This window comes from Manacus vitellinus, unplaced genomic scaffold (assembly GCF_001715985.3).
Source record: "Manacus vitellinus isolate BGI_N305 unplaced genomic scaffold, ASM171598v3 scaffold_4_pilon, whole genome shotgun sequence".
NCBI classification, from domain to species: domain Eukaryota; kingdom Metazoa; phylum Chordata; class Aves; order Passeriformes; family Pipridae; genus Manacus; species Manacus vitellinus.
Window position 1 is genome coordinate 31,301,338 of NW_021940604.1, and position 17,312 is coordinate 31,318,649.

Below are 17,312 nucleotides of genomic sequence, written 5' to 3' on the forward strand. Positions count from 1 at the left end.
TAATGCTCCCTACCCAGCAATTTGCATAGCCTTAGGAAAAGGAAGAGAGTAGACATCCATCTTCTTAATTCTGAAGGTTTCTGTATTTGTGAGGAAGAGATTTATGGTTTTTTTTATTCAGAATTCTTTTCTTGGTGGCACCAGTTAAAGAGCACTGATGTTGCAGTACTCTGAGAGACTAAAATGTTTTGGTTTTGTGGATGATACCAATGGAAGTCCTATGTGTTTATCTAGAGTTGCCTTTCTTTCCCCTAGTATGAGGTGAACTATCTCATGTTTAGAATACTTGGAATTTATAGGCACTCTCTGCATATCAAGCTCTCTCAAAAATAATGGTTCTAAAAATACTCTGTTGCTTCGCTTCACTGGCTATACAGATGGCAGAGCTTGGCGTGGCTTTCCTAACCTGGAGCTTTTAAGAAAAGTAACAGTTGGAGATAAGCTGAAGTGTTCATACTTGGGTTTAATTCCTTAGTGCAATGGTCTGATTAGTAACAGGTCTTTGTAACTCTTTACTTTTGCAGCTTTTACTTGTCTGTCAGAAAGGAAGCAGAAACAAAGTTGGTGGATGGAACAGGCCACAGACCTCACTACAGTCTCCGGACACTTTGCAGGGCATTGAGATTTGCAGCATCTAATCCCTGTGGCAGCATACCACGCTCACTGTATGAGGTGATTACTTATGTTGGTGTTTGTTTCAGTGTGTGTTCACAACAAAGGTGGTTTGAGTAAAGGATAATCCTCTCTAAGTGCAGTGTTGAACAGGAATGGTTCTTTAATCTGTATATTTTTTCCTTATTTTTCATTTTATCACTGAAAATAGTTCTTCTTCTTAGGGCTTCTGTTTTAGTTTCCTGACACAGCTCGACAGAGGTTCTCATCCAGTAGTTCAAAAGCTAATTTGCCAGCATATAATCTCTGGCAACATCAAAAGCCTTCTCAAGCAGGTAGGTAACTAAGCTTCTAAAGACCTGTTTTTTACTTTGTTTGAAATGTCCATATGTTAACTAGTTTATTTGTTAATTTGAAAAAATATGCAAGTCTGAATAATTAAAGCATTGTGGAATGTGGGCAGCTTAATGCAATGACTGCAACTGTAAAGCTATCACAGACTTTTGAGGAGCTTTCACAGCTTTTTTAGACTCTGAATGGAGAACATATGGATACGATGCAAACATTTGTGATTTATCTCTAATGGGAAAGAAAGAAAGAATCTCACTAGTGCTGGGAGCCCAGCGTGGGTTTATGTGGAGGACTGGGCAGTGGGATGGGGAAGCCAGTTTAAGAGACAGGTATTTGTTTCAGAATAAACAAATATATGAATATGTATGAATATAAAAAGATGAAATATATATGTATGAATATGTATGAATATAAAAAGATGAAAGCAAATATCCTGCTTGGAAATTCCCTTCAATATTCAGTGCTAGAACTCCTGAACCATTCTTATCTTCATGGCACTGGCTTCATGACCCTGAAGTAATCTGGTCAGGTTTTTCCTGTGATTTGCATTCTGTGGTAAGGGGTCAGTGCTTACTGCAGGAGTACTCAGGGATTAATTTAAAATTACTTTTTACAGAATATGTTGCAGTGGTGTAACAGTAGTTTTCATTAGCAAATTGAAACTCATTTGTACAATCTGTTGTTTCTGTCATGTTTCCTTAGCAAATACCAAAACCCCAAGGTGGCAGTTTTATACTTATAGAAGGATACTGGATTTCAGCTGGGGACAAAGAACCTACTGTAGATGAGAGTTACGTGCTAACTCCTTCAGTTAAACTTAATCTGAAAGACATGGTCAGAGTTGTGTCTGCAGGGTAAGCGTTTCAACTTTTTAATTAAAAAAATAAGTTGAATATGTTTATTTAGGCCTTGAGTTTTGGTGCTTCTCTAGCCTTTATTGTTTGTATGAGTAATGTCTATTTTCCTTCTACTTTACAGTTAACTTTTCATTATAGAGTGACTTGAGTTTATACTGTACTTTTTGCTTTATTAAACCATCTTACTGCCATACCTTGTTTTATCTAAATTATAATCTAAAAATTTGCAGTTAGAATAACCTGCTTATTTCACAATGCCATGAAAAGCTTCATGGATAGCTGTTGGCACTTGGGAGTAAAGTTACTTATGTTACCCTGTTAGTCTCTGATCTTGGATACCCCGAGTGAGTTAAGTGATGATGTTTTTGTAGTGTGGTTTGATAATGTTGACATCTTGTATATGAGAAAGATAAGGCTCGTGCTTCAAACTCACTATTTTGGTTATGGCTCTTAGGACTCATCCAGTACTGATTCAAGGAGAGACCTCTGTTGGTAAAACCAGTTTAATTCGCTGGTTGGCTGCTGCTACTGGGAATCACTGTGTAAGGATTAACAATCATGAGCATACGGACATCCAAGAATATATTGGCTGTTATACATCGGACGCCTGCGGGAAGTTGGTATTTAAGGAAGGTGAGTGGGTGTGTTATATATACTCCAAAGTCCTGTCTCACTTCACTGTTGATTTTTTTTTTTCCTTCTTTCCTGCTTGTCTGTTCTATTACAATGGGGAGATGACCTGTCATAAAGTTAGTAGCTGCACATTAATGATAATCAGTTATGTGAATTTCAACAAATTCTGGAGTTCATGTCTGTCTCATCATGCTTGTCCTGTTGAACATAAAGAAGATAATTCAACAACTTCAATAAACTGGATTAGCATTTATACTGAGTGAAAATGGGTTGCTAAAAGTATCTGCAGTGCCCGCTTCTGTTAGATTTGCTTTGTTAGATTTTCAACTAGGACTTTTTCTGTTCTCTCCAAGGCATTCTCATAGATGCAATGAGAAAGGGTTACTGGATTATTCTAGATGAATTGAATTTGGCTCCCACTGATGTTCTGGAGGCTCTCAACCGTCTGCTGGATGATAACAGAGAGCTGTTCATTACTGAGACCCAGGAAGTTGTCAGAGCTCATCCTCGCTTCATGTTGTTTGCGACACAGAATCCTCCAGGTCTCTATGGTGGCAGAAAGGTCTGTATAATACATTCCTTTGAGTAGATAAGACTTTAGGGAATTAAACTCTCTCAGACATGTGTGATGTGAAAACATTTTGATGCGTAGCACAGAATTAACGTGAGTCCAGAGGGAGAGTGCTGAAGTGGCTGTGGACTAACTTTCAGTACAGCTGGGTTCTGTTTAGGGGAGTTGCTTGTTTTGCAGATACTAAATTTCTAATAATTTAGAGTAGTTGAGATTTTAAGTACTTTACTGAACTGGAGCTCATTTATATTGTGGGAGTAGCCTAGCTCATTTGGTAAGATTGTGGTGCTAATAACGCCAAGGTTATGGGTTCAATCCCCATATGGGCCTTTCGCTTAAGAATCTGACTCTGTGATCCTTGTGGGTCCCTTCCAACTGAGAATATTCTGTGATTCTGTAAATATTATACTTGACTCAGCATTTCTTTTTCAAGAACACTTGAAAAGAGATTCTGCTTAGGCTGTTGATGTCCATTTTGTACTGGTTTTGGCTGGAATAGCCACTTTTCTTCGAGGTGACTGGTATGGTGCTATATTTCCGATTTGTGATCAAAACAGTGTTGATAGCACAGGGATGTCTTAGTTATTGCTAAGCAGTGCATGCACATAGTCAAGGCGTTTTCTGCTGCTCACACTGCCCCACCAGTGGAGTAGGCAGGGTGTGCACGAGAAGGTGGGAGGAGACAGAGCCAGGACAGTCAACCCTAATTCACCACATTGATGTTCCATACCGTATCAAGTTGTGCTCAGGAGTCAAAAGTGGAGGGAGAAGGAGGAAGCAGAGTATGTTTGGTGTCTGTTTCCACAAATAACATTTCTGCCTGATGAAGCCCTTATTTCCTGGATGTAGCTGAACACCTGCCTACTGATGTGAAATGATGAATGAATTCCTAATTTTGCTTTTCTTGCACGTGCACCTTTTACTTTACTTATGAAAACTGTCTTTATCTCAGCCTACAAGTTTTCTCACTTTTACCCTTCCAGTTCTTTCCCTCATCCCATTGTAGGGAGAATGAACCTATGGCTTTGTGGTGCTACTGTGGTTAAAACACAACACATTTTAAAGTTTTTGTCTTCAACCAGACTATCTCTTATGATTTCTTTCAATATTTATGTGTGTGTGCTAATTTGTGTGCTGTGACACCATCTGTGTTTCCTTTGGATGTGTAGGAGAAGATATAACATGAGGAATATCAAAGGAAAAGGTTCAAGCAATAGTATGGTCTCCTATTTCAGGTTTTGTCCAGAGCCTTCAGAAATCGTTTTGTGGAACTGCATTTTGATGAATTGCCAAGTGCTGAACTGGAAACTATCCTGCACAGGAGATGCAGTTTGCCACCTTCTTATTGCAGCAAGCTTGTCAAAGTCATGTTAGACCTGCAAGTATGAGAGTCTTTCTTTTTTTAGTATAAGAAATGCAAGCGTATTTCAAAGTAATATGCACAAAGTAATAGAAATTCCTGAGGAGGTGAGGGGAGAGGTATTGTTATCTGAAAGATATTTAAAATCCTAAACCATAACTGATGGAAGAGAACCCACTAAGGTACTAATTCCTATGGTTAAAATAGAGAATAGGGAAGGTGATGCTGGATTTGAGAGAAAGCTAGCAGCAAAAAAATGACTGGAGACCTTGGGATTTGATACACAGAATTATCACTTGCTCTGGATCTAAAGTACAGTACTGGATTTGCAGCTGTCTTTGGTTCATGTGAAATTTGCTTTTATTTTTAAACAATAATTTGGGATGCGTTCGGACACTCCTGTGTTCAACAGACATTTGACATTTAGTGTGTAGCTGTATTTAAAATCAATTACAGCAGCACTAGATTTCCTTTTATTCCAGGTACCTATTTTATTCTTAGTATTTTTTTATTGCTATCTATATTATTTTGTTCCTGGTACCTATCAGATACATGCCTAAAGGGGGTTTGTGTTCGGGAGTTGTGACTGTACTAGACTTCTTTTTTTTCCATAGAATTTACTTGTAGAAGTGTCACAACAAAGACTTCTGCTTAGCTTTGCTTAAAGCATTTGAACAGGTTCCTAAAAAAGTGGCTCACGTTTTGTTCTCGTGACAGTCTTATCGCAGAGGTTCGACGGTGTTTGCTGGGAAGCATGGGTTCATTACCCTGAGGGATCTGTTCCGTTGGGCTGAAAGGTACAGATTGGCAGAACAGCTGGAGAAGGACTATGACTGGCTTCAGCACTTAGCAAATGATGGTGAGCTCTGCTGTGTCAGCTCTTTGAGTGTCTGTAGAATTGCGTTCCAACCCTAGTTCTTAACTGTAAATTTTTGTCTCTGATTAACCAGATAGTAATTGCTTTCTCTCTTCCTCTGTTTTATAGGTTTTATGCTTCTGGCAGGCAGAGTCAGGAAACAGGAGGAGGTGGATGTTATTCAGAGTGTCCTTGAAAAACACTTCAAGAAAAAAATATATCCTGAATCTCTCTTCTCAGGGGAAAGTGTCAAAAAGCTACTGGGTGAGTTTCCTAGAAGGACCTCACTGGTAGTTCTCTAGGTATGACTGAAACTGATGGATTGCTTTGTGTTGTGCAGCTAAATCTTCCACGCAGATGTCAGTGATGGATAGAGATTTTAACCATGTTGTCTGGACTCAGGGGATGAGGAGACTTGCCATTTTGGTGGGACGAGCCCTGGAGTTTGGTGAACCAGTACTGCTGGTGGGAGACACTGGGTAATCTTGCTTTTTATGATGCAGTTCTTTGTAATACTGCACCAGCCACTGAGTCAGACACAAAATGATTGTGTGGGCTTCAGTGCTGCTTTGATCTGGGACATTTGAGCCTCTCTCATGGCAGACTTGCAGCTCTTGTTTTTCACAGTTCCTTTTTGAGGGGCAGCAATTGCGTCCCTTTCAACACAAGTCTTTAATGGAATTATTTGCACTAAGTATAACTTCATAGAAGTTATACAGAAAGTAGTAAAATGGAAGTGAGCTGACTTCTGTCCCCACCTTTTACAAGGTGTCCTGTAGAATCTCACTGTGCCTCACTGGAGGGGCTGCTTCTGGGGAATTGTAGTGTCTTTCTATTTAAGAGTACATTCACTTTACATATTTTAAGAGCTTGAATATAGCCTGCTACCACTTCTCCGCTTCATATGCTGCAAAGGAGGTTGTGGAAGTAGATGCTGTCCCTTGGACTTGAGCTTGATCTGGGCATGTATCGTTTCCAATTAAGTGAAATGTTAAGCTGGTTGAGTATCCATAAGGGCACACTGAAATAAATTTGAACCTGCAAAAATCCATCAATACAGATATTGATTTAAATTTAATTAAAGGCGTCTTGTGCAAGTCAGCAACAGTTGTTGTGCCAAAAATGGCTTCACGTTGCATAAACTTCTTTCAAGGAAAGGAGCGGGAGGAAATTTGCATGCTGGGCCTTTACCTCATAGGTCTTCAATGAAAGTATGAATCCTGTCCAAAGCGAGTTGATTGAGTTTTGGTTTTTTTTAATTCATCCCTTTCAATTAAATTATTTTGTTGCAGGTGTGGCAAAACTACCATTTGTCAGATCTTTGCAGCATTGACAAATCAGAAGCTATACTCGGTGAATTGCCACTTGCATATGGAGACGTCAGACTTCCTGGGAGGACTGCGCCCAGTCAGGCAGAGGTCCAAAGAACAGGTTCGTCCTGCATCAGTAATAGCTTGGATAGTGTGACCACAGAAGCAAAAAGTAGCAATTATTATGACTTCTCATTTCCTTTTCTGTTTCTTAGGAAGAATCTGATGGTTCTAGACTTTTTGAGTGGTGTGATGGACCTCTTGTTTTAGCAATGAAAGAAGAGGGTTTTTTCCTCCTTGACGAGATTTCTTTAGCTGATGATTCCGTACTGGAGCGACTTAACAGGTATGTCTTAAATATGTTAGTATTAAGCATCCTCAGTGTGTTCATTACATAAAATTGAATGAGGTAAGTCTAGCACATTTGTTTCCTGGCCTAGGTGAGCTGCTCTCTTAGTTCTATAGTTCTTACTGAAAGGGACAGTGGCACAAATAACTGGCCTTTTTCATATTTCAGCTTCTGTGCCGGTTGGCTTTGTTTTTCTAATTGTCATCCATCTGTCAGTGGTGGTAGTTTTAATCACAGTAATACTTAGACCATTTTTGCTCTTTGAAATTTTGATTACAGCTAGGGTAGAGGATAGTAGGTTAAGACGACAATATGCTGTGTCTTGCTGAAGTCTTAATGTCTTGTATGGAAAAATAAAAGGTATTTCTGTTGGAAAGCAGATACGTTTATATCCACTTGACATATGTTGCTACACTGATTGTATTGATTTCAAATGTGTTGGTTGGTGCCATTACTTTATATTTGGCTTTATAGTGCCACTACAGGCTAATCTGCATTTAAATAGCTGTTTTTGTTTCTGTTTCATGGACAAAAATACAATGATTAAAGGATTTGCTTTATTCAAGATCCTATGTCCCTGGATAAAGAAATTAAGAACATAAACCTTAGTTCAGTTGAAACAGTTTAAACAGCATCTGAAGACACTTCAAACCATGAGTCAAGTTAGAAAATAAAACTAAAATTAAAATTTCCAGTTTAGCATCTGCAATATTAATATTTTCAACCTGTCAGTGAGCTCTTGAAAACTATACACCCTGTCAAATCCCAGGAACAAAATTTAGTTATTTTCCTCCTTACTGTGTGTAAAAAAATATTAAAATATAAATTTAATTTCATTATCTGCTTGCAGCAGTATCCCTCATTTTAGTCTTTTCTGTTACCCATTATATTGGGCAAATGAAAGTTTAACCAGGCCAATTAATTTGATTTTCATTTTTAAGTGACCTTTTGAAGTGTGAAACAAAATTTAAAATTAACAATTTTTTTGACCTTCTGTCTAGTGTTCTTGAAGCTGAAAAGACATTGGTACTTGCTGAAAAAGGAGGTCAAGATGATGAGGAGAGCGAGGTAGAACTATTAGTTGCAGGAAAGAAATTTCGTATCCTTGCGACCATGAATCCAGGAGGTGACTTTGGGAAAAAAGAGGTAAATGTCAAAACATCTGGAAGTACAGCATGCATTTTCAGGTCATATTTACCATTAAGTGATTAGAGGTCTAAGGTGCATTGTGCCAATTCTGGCATCCAGTGCTTTCTAGTAGGCATCTGCTTCATCGCTCTAAAAGAGGATTAGGTTGTATCTGTTTTCCATCGCTTTTGTGTGGTATCATTTTGACATTGTAAGTCAATACTCAGCAAAATGTCAAAGAAAGCTTCAGACCTCTCAATACTCTAGGTAGGCTTGATATATAGGATATTATCTTGTCTGTCTCAGTAAATATGAACATCACATCCCAAAAGGTCTTTCTTATTAAATGGAAAAAATCTGTTTCTAAACTTCAGGTTTAAGTAACTAAAAACAGGTCAAAGAAAACCCCAAAGACAACAAACTCCCCCCAAAGCCCCACAACTTTTAAACAGTGTTGGAAGCTAGGTCTAAGAAAAGAACTCTAGTTTGTGTCTGTAAGCAAAGGGAGATTCCAAAGCCATTGTTTGATACATGGTGTCCTAGAATGAAACGGAACTTGGGTGCTTGCAAACCAGGTTCATTTCTTCCCATATTGTTTTGAACTTTCTTTTCCAGCCATTTCCTATGTTGATGCTACTACTAGAAATCTTAAAATATGCATTCTCTCAAAGATTTTGATACATCCTTTTCAAAATTAGAAGGAAAGGTCTAGCCTTGTTCACTTTATTAATGGTTTACAAGTAGAGCGGCTACAAGGCTATCAGTTAACTGTGACATTAAGGAATATGATGTAATGTAATTTGAATTGCTGTATCATTCTACTTGTTTGCAGCTTTCTCCTGCATTGCGCAATAGATTTACAGAAATATGGTGTCCACAAAGCAATGGCCGTGATGATTTGATACAGATTGTAAAACACAATCTTTATCCAGGATTGTCTCTGGGTGCAGTAAACCATGAAGGTAGGTATTCTTGTGTGTTCGTATTCAAACATTGCTAAGAAAATAAAAAGTTTAAAGGTTGCCAACCCTTTCTCAGAATTTACACCACTGTGACCCTTTTTCTTCTAATTACATCTCTTTCTGAGGAGAGTTATATTTTAGATTTTGTTCTTTAATATGTATGTTATATGGCTAGCCAAATTAAGTTCAAGGCTGTATTTACTTCACCATCCAGGTAGTTGAACTATCCCCAGCTCTTCAGTGTCCCAACTTGGTTTCTATGTAGAGTGTTAAAAGAACTGTCGCTTTACTTTCTGCCAGCAGCTTCACTGTTAATATTAGTCACTTGATTCTGTCTTGTTACTTGAATTTAAAAGGATCTGTAATGACAGCATAGGCATAAACTTACTGTACCAGGGTGAATTTATGCTGATACTTTTGGTCTGTTTGGCCCTGCCACCTGTGAAAGCTTTGCTCTTTCCTTGCCAATTTATGGGAAAACAAGCACTGATAAACGGGAAAGTTGTCCTTGAAGAGAGCTTCTTGTATAAACTGTTTTAATTGGTATTCCATGATTGGCTAGTTATCCTCCAAGGTCACTGGAAGGAGAGATTGAGGAGGAGGATGACGAAGGCTCGGCCCCAGACTCAATTAAGAAAGTCCCCCAGAATGTACTGTGCGTGCACGAGGGGATTTCTGAAGTTCTTGCGTGTGCACAGAAGAGATGCACTTACATAATAGGGGGTGGGACTGAGGGCCTCTGGCTGGGTGGTGCTGGTCACACCTGGGGGTTGTGGCCACTTAATTAATTGTATAAAAGGCAGATAGTGCTTTCTTGGTGGGAGCTAACTTCACACCAAGGACAACGTTGCCTTTTGGCAGGGACGCCTGCCAGTTTGTCAACTTACTGACTCTCCAAGGATGCAGCTTCTGCTATGGGTAATTATAGGCATGCTAGGTCTGTAAGATAACTTTATGGGCAACAGCTGGGTAACTGGGGGCTTATTTCTCTCCTCCTTCCTCCCTTTTGGGTTTGTTCGTTTTGTTGGCCACCTTTTGGTAATAAATATTGGTTTTTGTTGAGCTCACAACAGTGTCTGTTTTTCACGTTCTAGTATATCTCGGACCTTCCCTAATACACTTACTCTTCAGTTATTCTGCCTGTTAGGATATAGAGTACCCACCCACGTTGCTCTGCATTACAGCTGTACCTACTTTAGAGATGTTTTTTACAACAGTGTGGTAGATGTGACCAATAAAATTATTTTCTAACTCAAATTTATTTGATTTTTATTTATTTTACTCTCTTTGTAGGGGCAGACATAGCAGAACTCATGATGGACTTTGTTGAATGGCTGACTAATCAAGAGTTTGGTCGCCAGTGTATTCTCAGTGTGAGAGATGTCTTGTCCTGGGTTAATTTTATGAATGTCATGGTAGACAATGAGTCGAATTCTGCCAAGGGATATAATCACATTTCTCCAATGATGTCTTTTATCCATGCTGCATGTTTGGTATATATTGATGGAATAGGATCAGGTAAATCTTCAGTGCTCATTAGTAGCAAAACATATGAAACTGTGTATTTGTATTAATATTTTTAGTCAAATGCAAACAAAATGCTTTGGGCCAGCATGGAACACTTCTGGGAGAAGTTTTCACTGCCATTTAACAATATCATGTATGTCATATGCCTTCTTGTGTTTCAGTAGCAAGAGTTTGAATAATACAGAAAGCTTTAAGAGAAGAACGAGCTTTGGAAATAAGGTGTCCTTAATTCTATTGCTCACAGAACAATTTGTCCATGGTAAATAGTACTGGAAGCATTTGCAAGCAAAAGCACTAAAATAAAATATAAACTTGTGTGCACAGAAGGAATTGAGTTTCTTAGTTATAAAATTAATGTGCCTAGTTATGTTTGTAAAGCACACACTTACTTAACTTTTCTAACTACAGGTACAACATCCTACTCAGCTGATACAGCTTTATTAGCTCGTGAAAAATGCCTGACATTTTTATGTGAGAAAATGAGTCAGTTCTTTGAGCTGACTGATTATCAGAAGAATGAACTGAAGATTTATGACAGAACAAAGGAGAAAGAGTTTGTATGGATGGACAGCTTCATGGGAATTTGCCCCTTTTTTATTCCAAGAGGCAAGAGACTTTATGGGAGTGGGTGGTTATTTATTCTGTGGTTTGTGTTTTCAGTAGCTTTGTTATTCGCTAAATCTAAGTAGGATACCTGAACCATCACAGAAAAATTTATTTGTTCTCAAACCTTAAAAAAATGCCTTTTCTGCCTCCACAAGTGTGTGGAATGCAAATCAATCACATTTATTAAGAAGACATATCTGTTCATCCCTTTCTTTGATGACTTCTTAATGGTTAATGGCCTAATTTTCACAGACTTTTTTGGTTTAACAAAGCTTTTTTAATTTTGAGTTGTAATTTTCTGTCACTTTTGCACAGTCAGAATGCCTGTTAAGTTCCAGTAACTAAAGCTGCAGCTCCTCCTGGCCCTTGTGTAAAGCATGGGAAGCAGGGGTCCTGAGTACAAAGCTAAACAGAATGGAGACTAATGCTGTAGGCTCTCAAAAATTTGCTGCAGTCTTTGCAAAAATTATTTAGTCCCTTCATTTCAGTTCTTCATGGGACAGATTAATGCAGATGGGACTAGCAAAAGAGTGCTTTTTACCCTTAAAATACAGTGACAGGACTAAAAAAGTGATGACTGTGAGCTTTCTAATTCAGCTGGTTAGTTTTTACTACACGGAACTGTGTGTTCCTAATGTTGTATTGATCATTCATATTTGAACATTTTGGCATTCATGGATTGTGTTAGTCGTGCATAAAAGTGGACAAGGTAATGCTTTTTTGTAAATTGCTGAGTTCCTCTGCTGATCATAAAAGGATTCTCTTTGGATCCTTTTCATACTAAACAGGTATCAAGATGTGTAAGATAAATTGGTGATTAGTGTCTTGTATACCTGAGTAATGCTGTATTACATATTTGGGGGAGTGATGTCCCAGTGAGCTGTACTAGCCGGAATTTGGCAGATGAACTCTGTACTCTCTCCCCACTGTATGCCATAATAACAGTAAAGAGAAAGCACATTTTAATTAAAGCAGTCTTCCTTCACAGAAATAGCAGTGTATGGAAAAGATTAATACATTATTCTGTAGCATGACCGAATTGGATCCTTCAGTGTCAGTTTTTCAAGAGTTGCGTTTGAGTTTTAAATCCTCACGTCTGAAGCACAAGGACAGATTTATGTTTTTTTTCAGCGATAGCTCTCTAGTTTAGTTCATGAACCAGAAGGTGTTGAAGTTTCCTGACAAAATCAATGATATATTCATATGCTTTTTGCAAAATCCAACATAAATATGCGGAGATGGGTTGAGACACAGCTGTGGGTCAAACAGAAAGTGTATGTGCCTGATCTCTGAGAATGGCATACAAGCTTGATCTCCACTGCTTGCTGTACTGAGATCAGCAATTTACAGACATAACGATCTCATTCAGAGGCACACTGTCAGCAGCTCCAGCATAAACATTCTGGTTTAATTGTTTTCTGTTTTACTTTTCCTTTGTTTTAGGCCCTGTTCTCCAGAGGAACAACATGACAGATTATGCTTTAAATGCTGGGACTACAGCAGTGAATGCACAAAGACTGTTAAGAGCCCTACAGCTTAACAAACCTATTTTGTTGGAGGGGTCACCAGGAGTGGGCAAGACCAGTCTAGTTGCTGCCCTGGCAAAAGCCTCAGGAAACTGTCTTGTTAGAATCAACCTGTCCGAACAAACGGTAGAATAAAGTACCATCTTTGTAACTTGGTGTTATGGCAGGGTAGAAGTTTTGTTTAACTTTAAAAATGCAGTTCTTTTTAACTTTGGCACTGAGTCTGAGATGTCAATTTTTCCTTCTTGGTCTAAAGATAAAACTGAATGGGTGGGGGAACCAGAAAGAGCAGTAAGCTTCTCTGAGTGAATGCCAATTCCCAGACATTTCTATTCTTTTCAAGTGAAGTCGTGCGTATCTTTGTGTACTGTGTTTTTCTTGGCTTCTGCAATGTTACTTGAAAACAGTTTTAAGGCTTCTTAGCTTTTCTGTTCCAACTTAAATTTTTGTTTTTAACAATAGTAGCTGGTCACTGGAGTACTGCAATGGAAAACCTTTTAGCATTTTGCAGTTACTGAAATTTTTTAAATAAACCTAAATGTAGGTATTAAAAAGGAAGGGAGAAAATGCTAAGTAAAGTCAACAAAGGCTGTTTATGAACTTTTGTGAAGTCTTGTAGTTCCCCAACTCCCCCGTCTTGTTCTCTACTCCCAAAGGATGTGACAGACTTATTTGGAACAGACTTGCCTGTTGAAGGTGGGAAGGGAGGAGAATTTGCCTGGCGTGATGGACCGCTGCTGGCAGCACTCAAGGCTGGACACTGGATTGTATTAGATGAGGTAAATTCAGGTTTGGGGGACAAATAAAATGGAATATTCTAGAAGAACAAACCTGATGTTTTGGCATGTAGGAGAAATAGCTTCAAAGGTTGATGACAGAAATAAATTTTGCTTACTTTTAGTTATGTGCGTGTAGTGCCACATTGAAAGTGATCATTACATGTATGAGAAAATTAATCTCCCTCTACTAAGTCCCTTTGCCCATTCAGTCTCCATAGAGACAGGCAAGGACTAGACTTCTTTGATATGATAGAACAAGGGTTGAATCCCAGCCTAAATTACTGCAGAAAACCAAGGATATATTTGAATTACATTGGAAAGTTTTTAGGGAAGAGTGTCAATAGAAGCTTTGGTATACATGATCTTACATGAATATAATTTCACTGAAATAGAAGATGTTTTACTGGGACAAATATATTGTGTTGGGTACTGATTTAATTGATATGGAGAAGAGTTCCATCATGTGAATATAAGCTGTCCTGTCACCACAGGTTTGTTTGTGTACCATGCAGCAAATGCTTTCAAGCGTACATGTGCACAGATCTGCCTTCTTGGCAATGTGCATTCTAATTACTACACAGTGCAAATTCCTGCATTTTTTAGCCTCTTGTATACCTCTTTTTTCCCCCCCCATTGAGTAGAATATGACTTTAAACAACCATTATATTTAAATAGCCTACTCTGCCGCCTTTTAAAAAACAAGCCAGCAAAACACTGAATGTCACAGAAGTTCAGAAGAAACATCTTGAACATGCAGGTTTTACAATGGATAATTGTTTTGATATCCAAATGAAAAAAACACAGTACAAATAACAAGTGCCCATAAGGAAAAGTGCTAGTTGCCCCAGTGTAATAGCAGTCTAGCTGGAGGTAGTAACATGTCATAGTTCTAGAACAGCAAAGAAATTGAATTTTACCTTCTATGTATTCCCGACTGTTAAACTAGAGGCTATGCAAAAATGTTTTGTGGAGCATTAATATTATATCCTTATTTCTTTCCTCAGTTGAATCTGGCTTCTCAGTCTGTATTAGAGGGGCTAAATGCATGCTTTGACCACAGAGCTGAGATTTACGTTCCAGAATTGGGAATGAATTTTCACGTACAGCACAAGACGACTAAGATTTTTGGATGCCAGAATCCATACAGGCAAGGAGGTGGAAGGAAGGGTCTGCCCAAGTCCTTTCTTAATAGATTTACACAGGTAAGCTTATTTGTTTGGCTTAAACTGTGTCATGATCCTGTCTTGTAGTTTTCTGATTGTGTCAACACTCTGAATCCTCTTGATTTTACAGGTGTATGTTGATCCACTGTCAGCAGAAGATATGAAGTTTATTGCGAATACATTGTTTCCTGCTATTGATAAAACTGTTATTGCTAAAATGGTTGCTTTCAATAACAAGGTAAGTATATTTTAATTTCTTTTGTGTAGAAGTAGGCAAAATGCAACAAAATTGGAAAAAAATTAAGTCTTACGTTATGCATTTTTATAGAGAGCTGCATGGGTAAAATGAGAGGGATGGAGGTATATGCAGAAGAAAGTAAAGAACACCGCTAAACCCAGTACCTGAATTCTTGTACCACGACAGTCAGGTTCTTGGTTGATGATTGATGAGGCATTGTTTTTCATGGAAGACAAAACATGCATACACAGTAGTAGTAATCTTAAGAGAAAGTAGTATTCTGTGACCTTATGTAAAATCTCCTGTGGCAGCATCTTACTGAATGTTAATTTATAAGAGTGCAAGAGTGAACAGGAAAATTGAGCTGAGTGTTGGAGAAATAGTAGAGGACAGACAAACTAAATCAAGCTTTAGTTCTGACATATTTTCAGCAAAGTGAATGTAACTTGCTCTTTCGGTTGTCATCTGTCTTGCAAGCAGTGCCAAAGGCAGAAGTTCAGTTGAGTTTTTTAAAAAATATTTGAAACCACCTCGTGGGTAGAATAAAAGATTATATTTTTAATTACTGCTTTTTTTTTTCAGATTGACAAAGAAGTCATGGCTGAAAGAAAATGGGGACAGAAAGGAGGACCCTGGGAGTTCAACTTACGTGATCTTTTCCGCTGGTGCCAGCTAATGCTTGTTGATCAGTCACCAGGATGTTATGATCCAGGCCAGCATATGTTTTTGGTATATGGAGAAAGAATGAGAACTAAGGAAGACAAAGAAAAGGTGAGCTGTGTGTTCTCCTTCCTTGCTCTTCAGATGGTCAGGAAATATTTACAGAAATCCAAGTGTAAATTTGAAGATTCTTTGCAATTCATTCATAGACATTATCCCTTACAAAAGAAAATAGGTTTGTTTAAGATTTTGAGGTTTGACATACATACCTGCTCCCCTTGCTGTTTGAAATATCAATTTATTTAGAATAAAAGCAGAAAGCTGGTGTAAGTGAAGGCAAGTAGAATAACAAAGGACTTAAACAGAGCAAAACAGAACGTATTCTTGTGTGATTCTGTTTTAAATAATGTTTGCCACCTACTTTTCCCTCTCTTGCCTGGAAGTCTTTTGCTTTTGTTTAGTTTCACAGCATTTAAAAGGTATTAAACTAGAAGTCAAAGACTGAAGTTACTGACTGTATGTGACTGCATATTTTTCTCATGGGTTTACTTTCCCCTCCCTGTAACGTTGTTATATTTTTCTGTATTGTCAAAGAGCTTACTCATTAAGTGAATTCTATCCCAGTAGTTTGTTAAAGAGAAGCATTGCTTACAGTATTTCAAGTCACAGGAAACCATGATTAATGAAGGGGTTGCTGCATGCAGCTCACACTCGTGTTAATGGCTGGCTGTACTTTGAGTTAAATGACATTTGTGATTTAACTGTGTTAGTGACTATCACACGGCTGTGGAGCTGAGAGGAAAGGCTACTTTAGAAGTAAATTTTTAGAAGTAAATCTTTGGAACAATGGATACCTTGAACTGATTAGTCTCTACTTTGCTCTTTCGATTGTTCTAGGTTATTTCCATATTTAGAGACATTTTTGGCCAGGAGGCCCATGTCTATACAGGAACCAGGGCGTTTCACATCAATCCATATAATGTTCAGGTAAACTGTTGACAAGAGATTTTGTGAGGGGAGAGAGAAGTAAGCAACTTGCACAGCTAAACTCCCGTTTGCCTCTTGGAGTATTCATCCATGTGTCTCTCATCCCTTTCAGATTGGTTATTCAGTTCTTTCTCGTGGCAACTATATTCCTCATCCTGGCAGAAATCTCTCATTTCTGCATCATTCACTGCAGTCCCTCGAGTCCATAATGAAATGTGTGCACATGAGCTGGATGGTAATCCTGGTGGGCCCAGCAACTGTCGGCAAAACCAGTCTTGTTGAGCTGTTGGCCCATCTCACTGGCCATCGACTAAAAATCATGGCAATGAACAGTGCAATGGATACAACTGAACTCCTGGGCGGATTTGAACAGGTAAATGCTGGTTTGGTTATATTTCTCCTTCCTACCTAACAGTGACCAGTCACTGTGAGCTTAGTGTTTACTACGTCACCACAGTCTTCTGCATGAGCTAACTCTGTATGGCCTGTTTGCAGGTTGATATCAATAGGCCATGGCAGCGCCTCTTGGAAAAAGTGGAGAATGCTGTGAACACACTTGTAAGGGACAGTCTTCTCCTGACAGAAATTTGTGCAGATGACGCTGAACTTGTGCTGCGTGCTTGGAGCAATTTCATCCTAAATTACAAACCCAAATCTCTGGGTGAAGGAGGTAGAAGTGTTACAGCTGAGTTAGTGAGCAAACTGGAGGGAATACTTGTGCTTACCCAGCGACTGAATAACAAAATAAATTCTTACTCAAAGGCAGGTATGTATGGTGGGCAATTTAAAGTACTGAAATTCTCCTGTATCGAGCTACTCAACATATGATTCAATACG

The 17,312-nt window shown here is 38.5% G+C and overlaps 1 protein-coding gene across 1 annotated transcript in view; it reads left to right on the plus strand.

Moving 5' to 3' along the window:
• The window catches only part of MDN1 (midasin AAA ATPase 1), a 98,060-nt gene that overhangs the window by 29,907 nt on the left and 50,841 nt on the right, over positions 1-17,312 (plus strand). Inside the window, exons 22-44 of the mRNA XM_029962825.1 lie at positions 525-672; positions 837-947; positions 1,666-1,817; positions 2,275-2,453; positions 2,807-3,015; positions 4,260-4,406; positions 5,102-5,243; positions 5,370-5,504; positions 5,581-5,719; positions 6,533-6,671; positions 6,766-6,896; positions 7,901-8,045; positions 8,860-8,989; positions 10,283-10,507; positions 10,925-11,122; positions 12,566-12,774; positions 13,305-13,427; positions 14,432-14,629; positions 14,721-14,828; positions 15,411-15,599; positions 16,386-16,475; positions 16,588-16,848; positions 16,971-17,241. Of these exons, the coding sequence (XP_029818685.1) occupies positions 525-672; positions 837-947; positions 1,666-1,817; positions 2,275-2,453; positions 2,807-3,015; positions 4,260-4,406; positions 5,102-5,243; positions 5,370-5,504; positions 5,581-5,719; positions 6,533-6,671; positions 6,766-6,896; positions 7,901-8,045; positions 8,860-8,989; positions 10,283-10,507; positions 10,925-11,122; positions 12,566-12,774; positions 13,305-13,427; positions 14,432-14,629; positions 14,721-14,828; positions 15,411-15,599; positions 16,386-16,475; positions 16,588-16,848; positions 16,971-17,241 (3,779 nt within the window). The remainder of the gene's footprint in view (positions 1-524; positions 673-836; positions 948-1,665; positions 1,818-2,274; positions 2,454-2,806; positions 3,016-4,259; positions 4,407-5,101; positions 5,244-5,369; positions 5,505-5,580; positions 5,720-6,532; positions 6,672-6,765; positions 6,897-7,900; positions 8,046-8,859; positions 8,990-10,282; positions 10,508-10,924; positions 11,123-12,565; positions 12,775-13,304; positions 13,428-14,431; positions 14,630-14,720; positions 14,829-15,410; positions 15,600-16,385; positions 16,476-16,587; positions 16,849-16,970; positions 17,242-17,312) is intronic.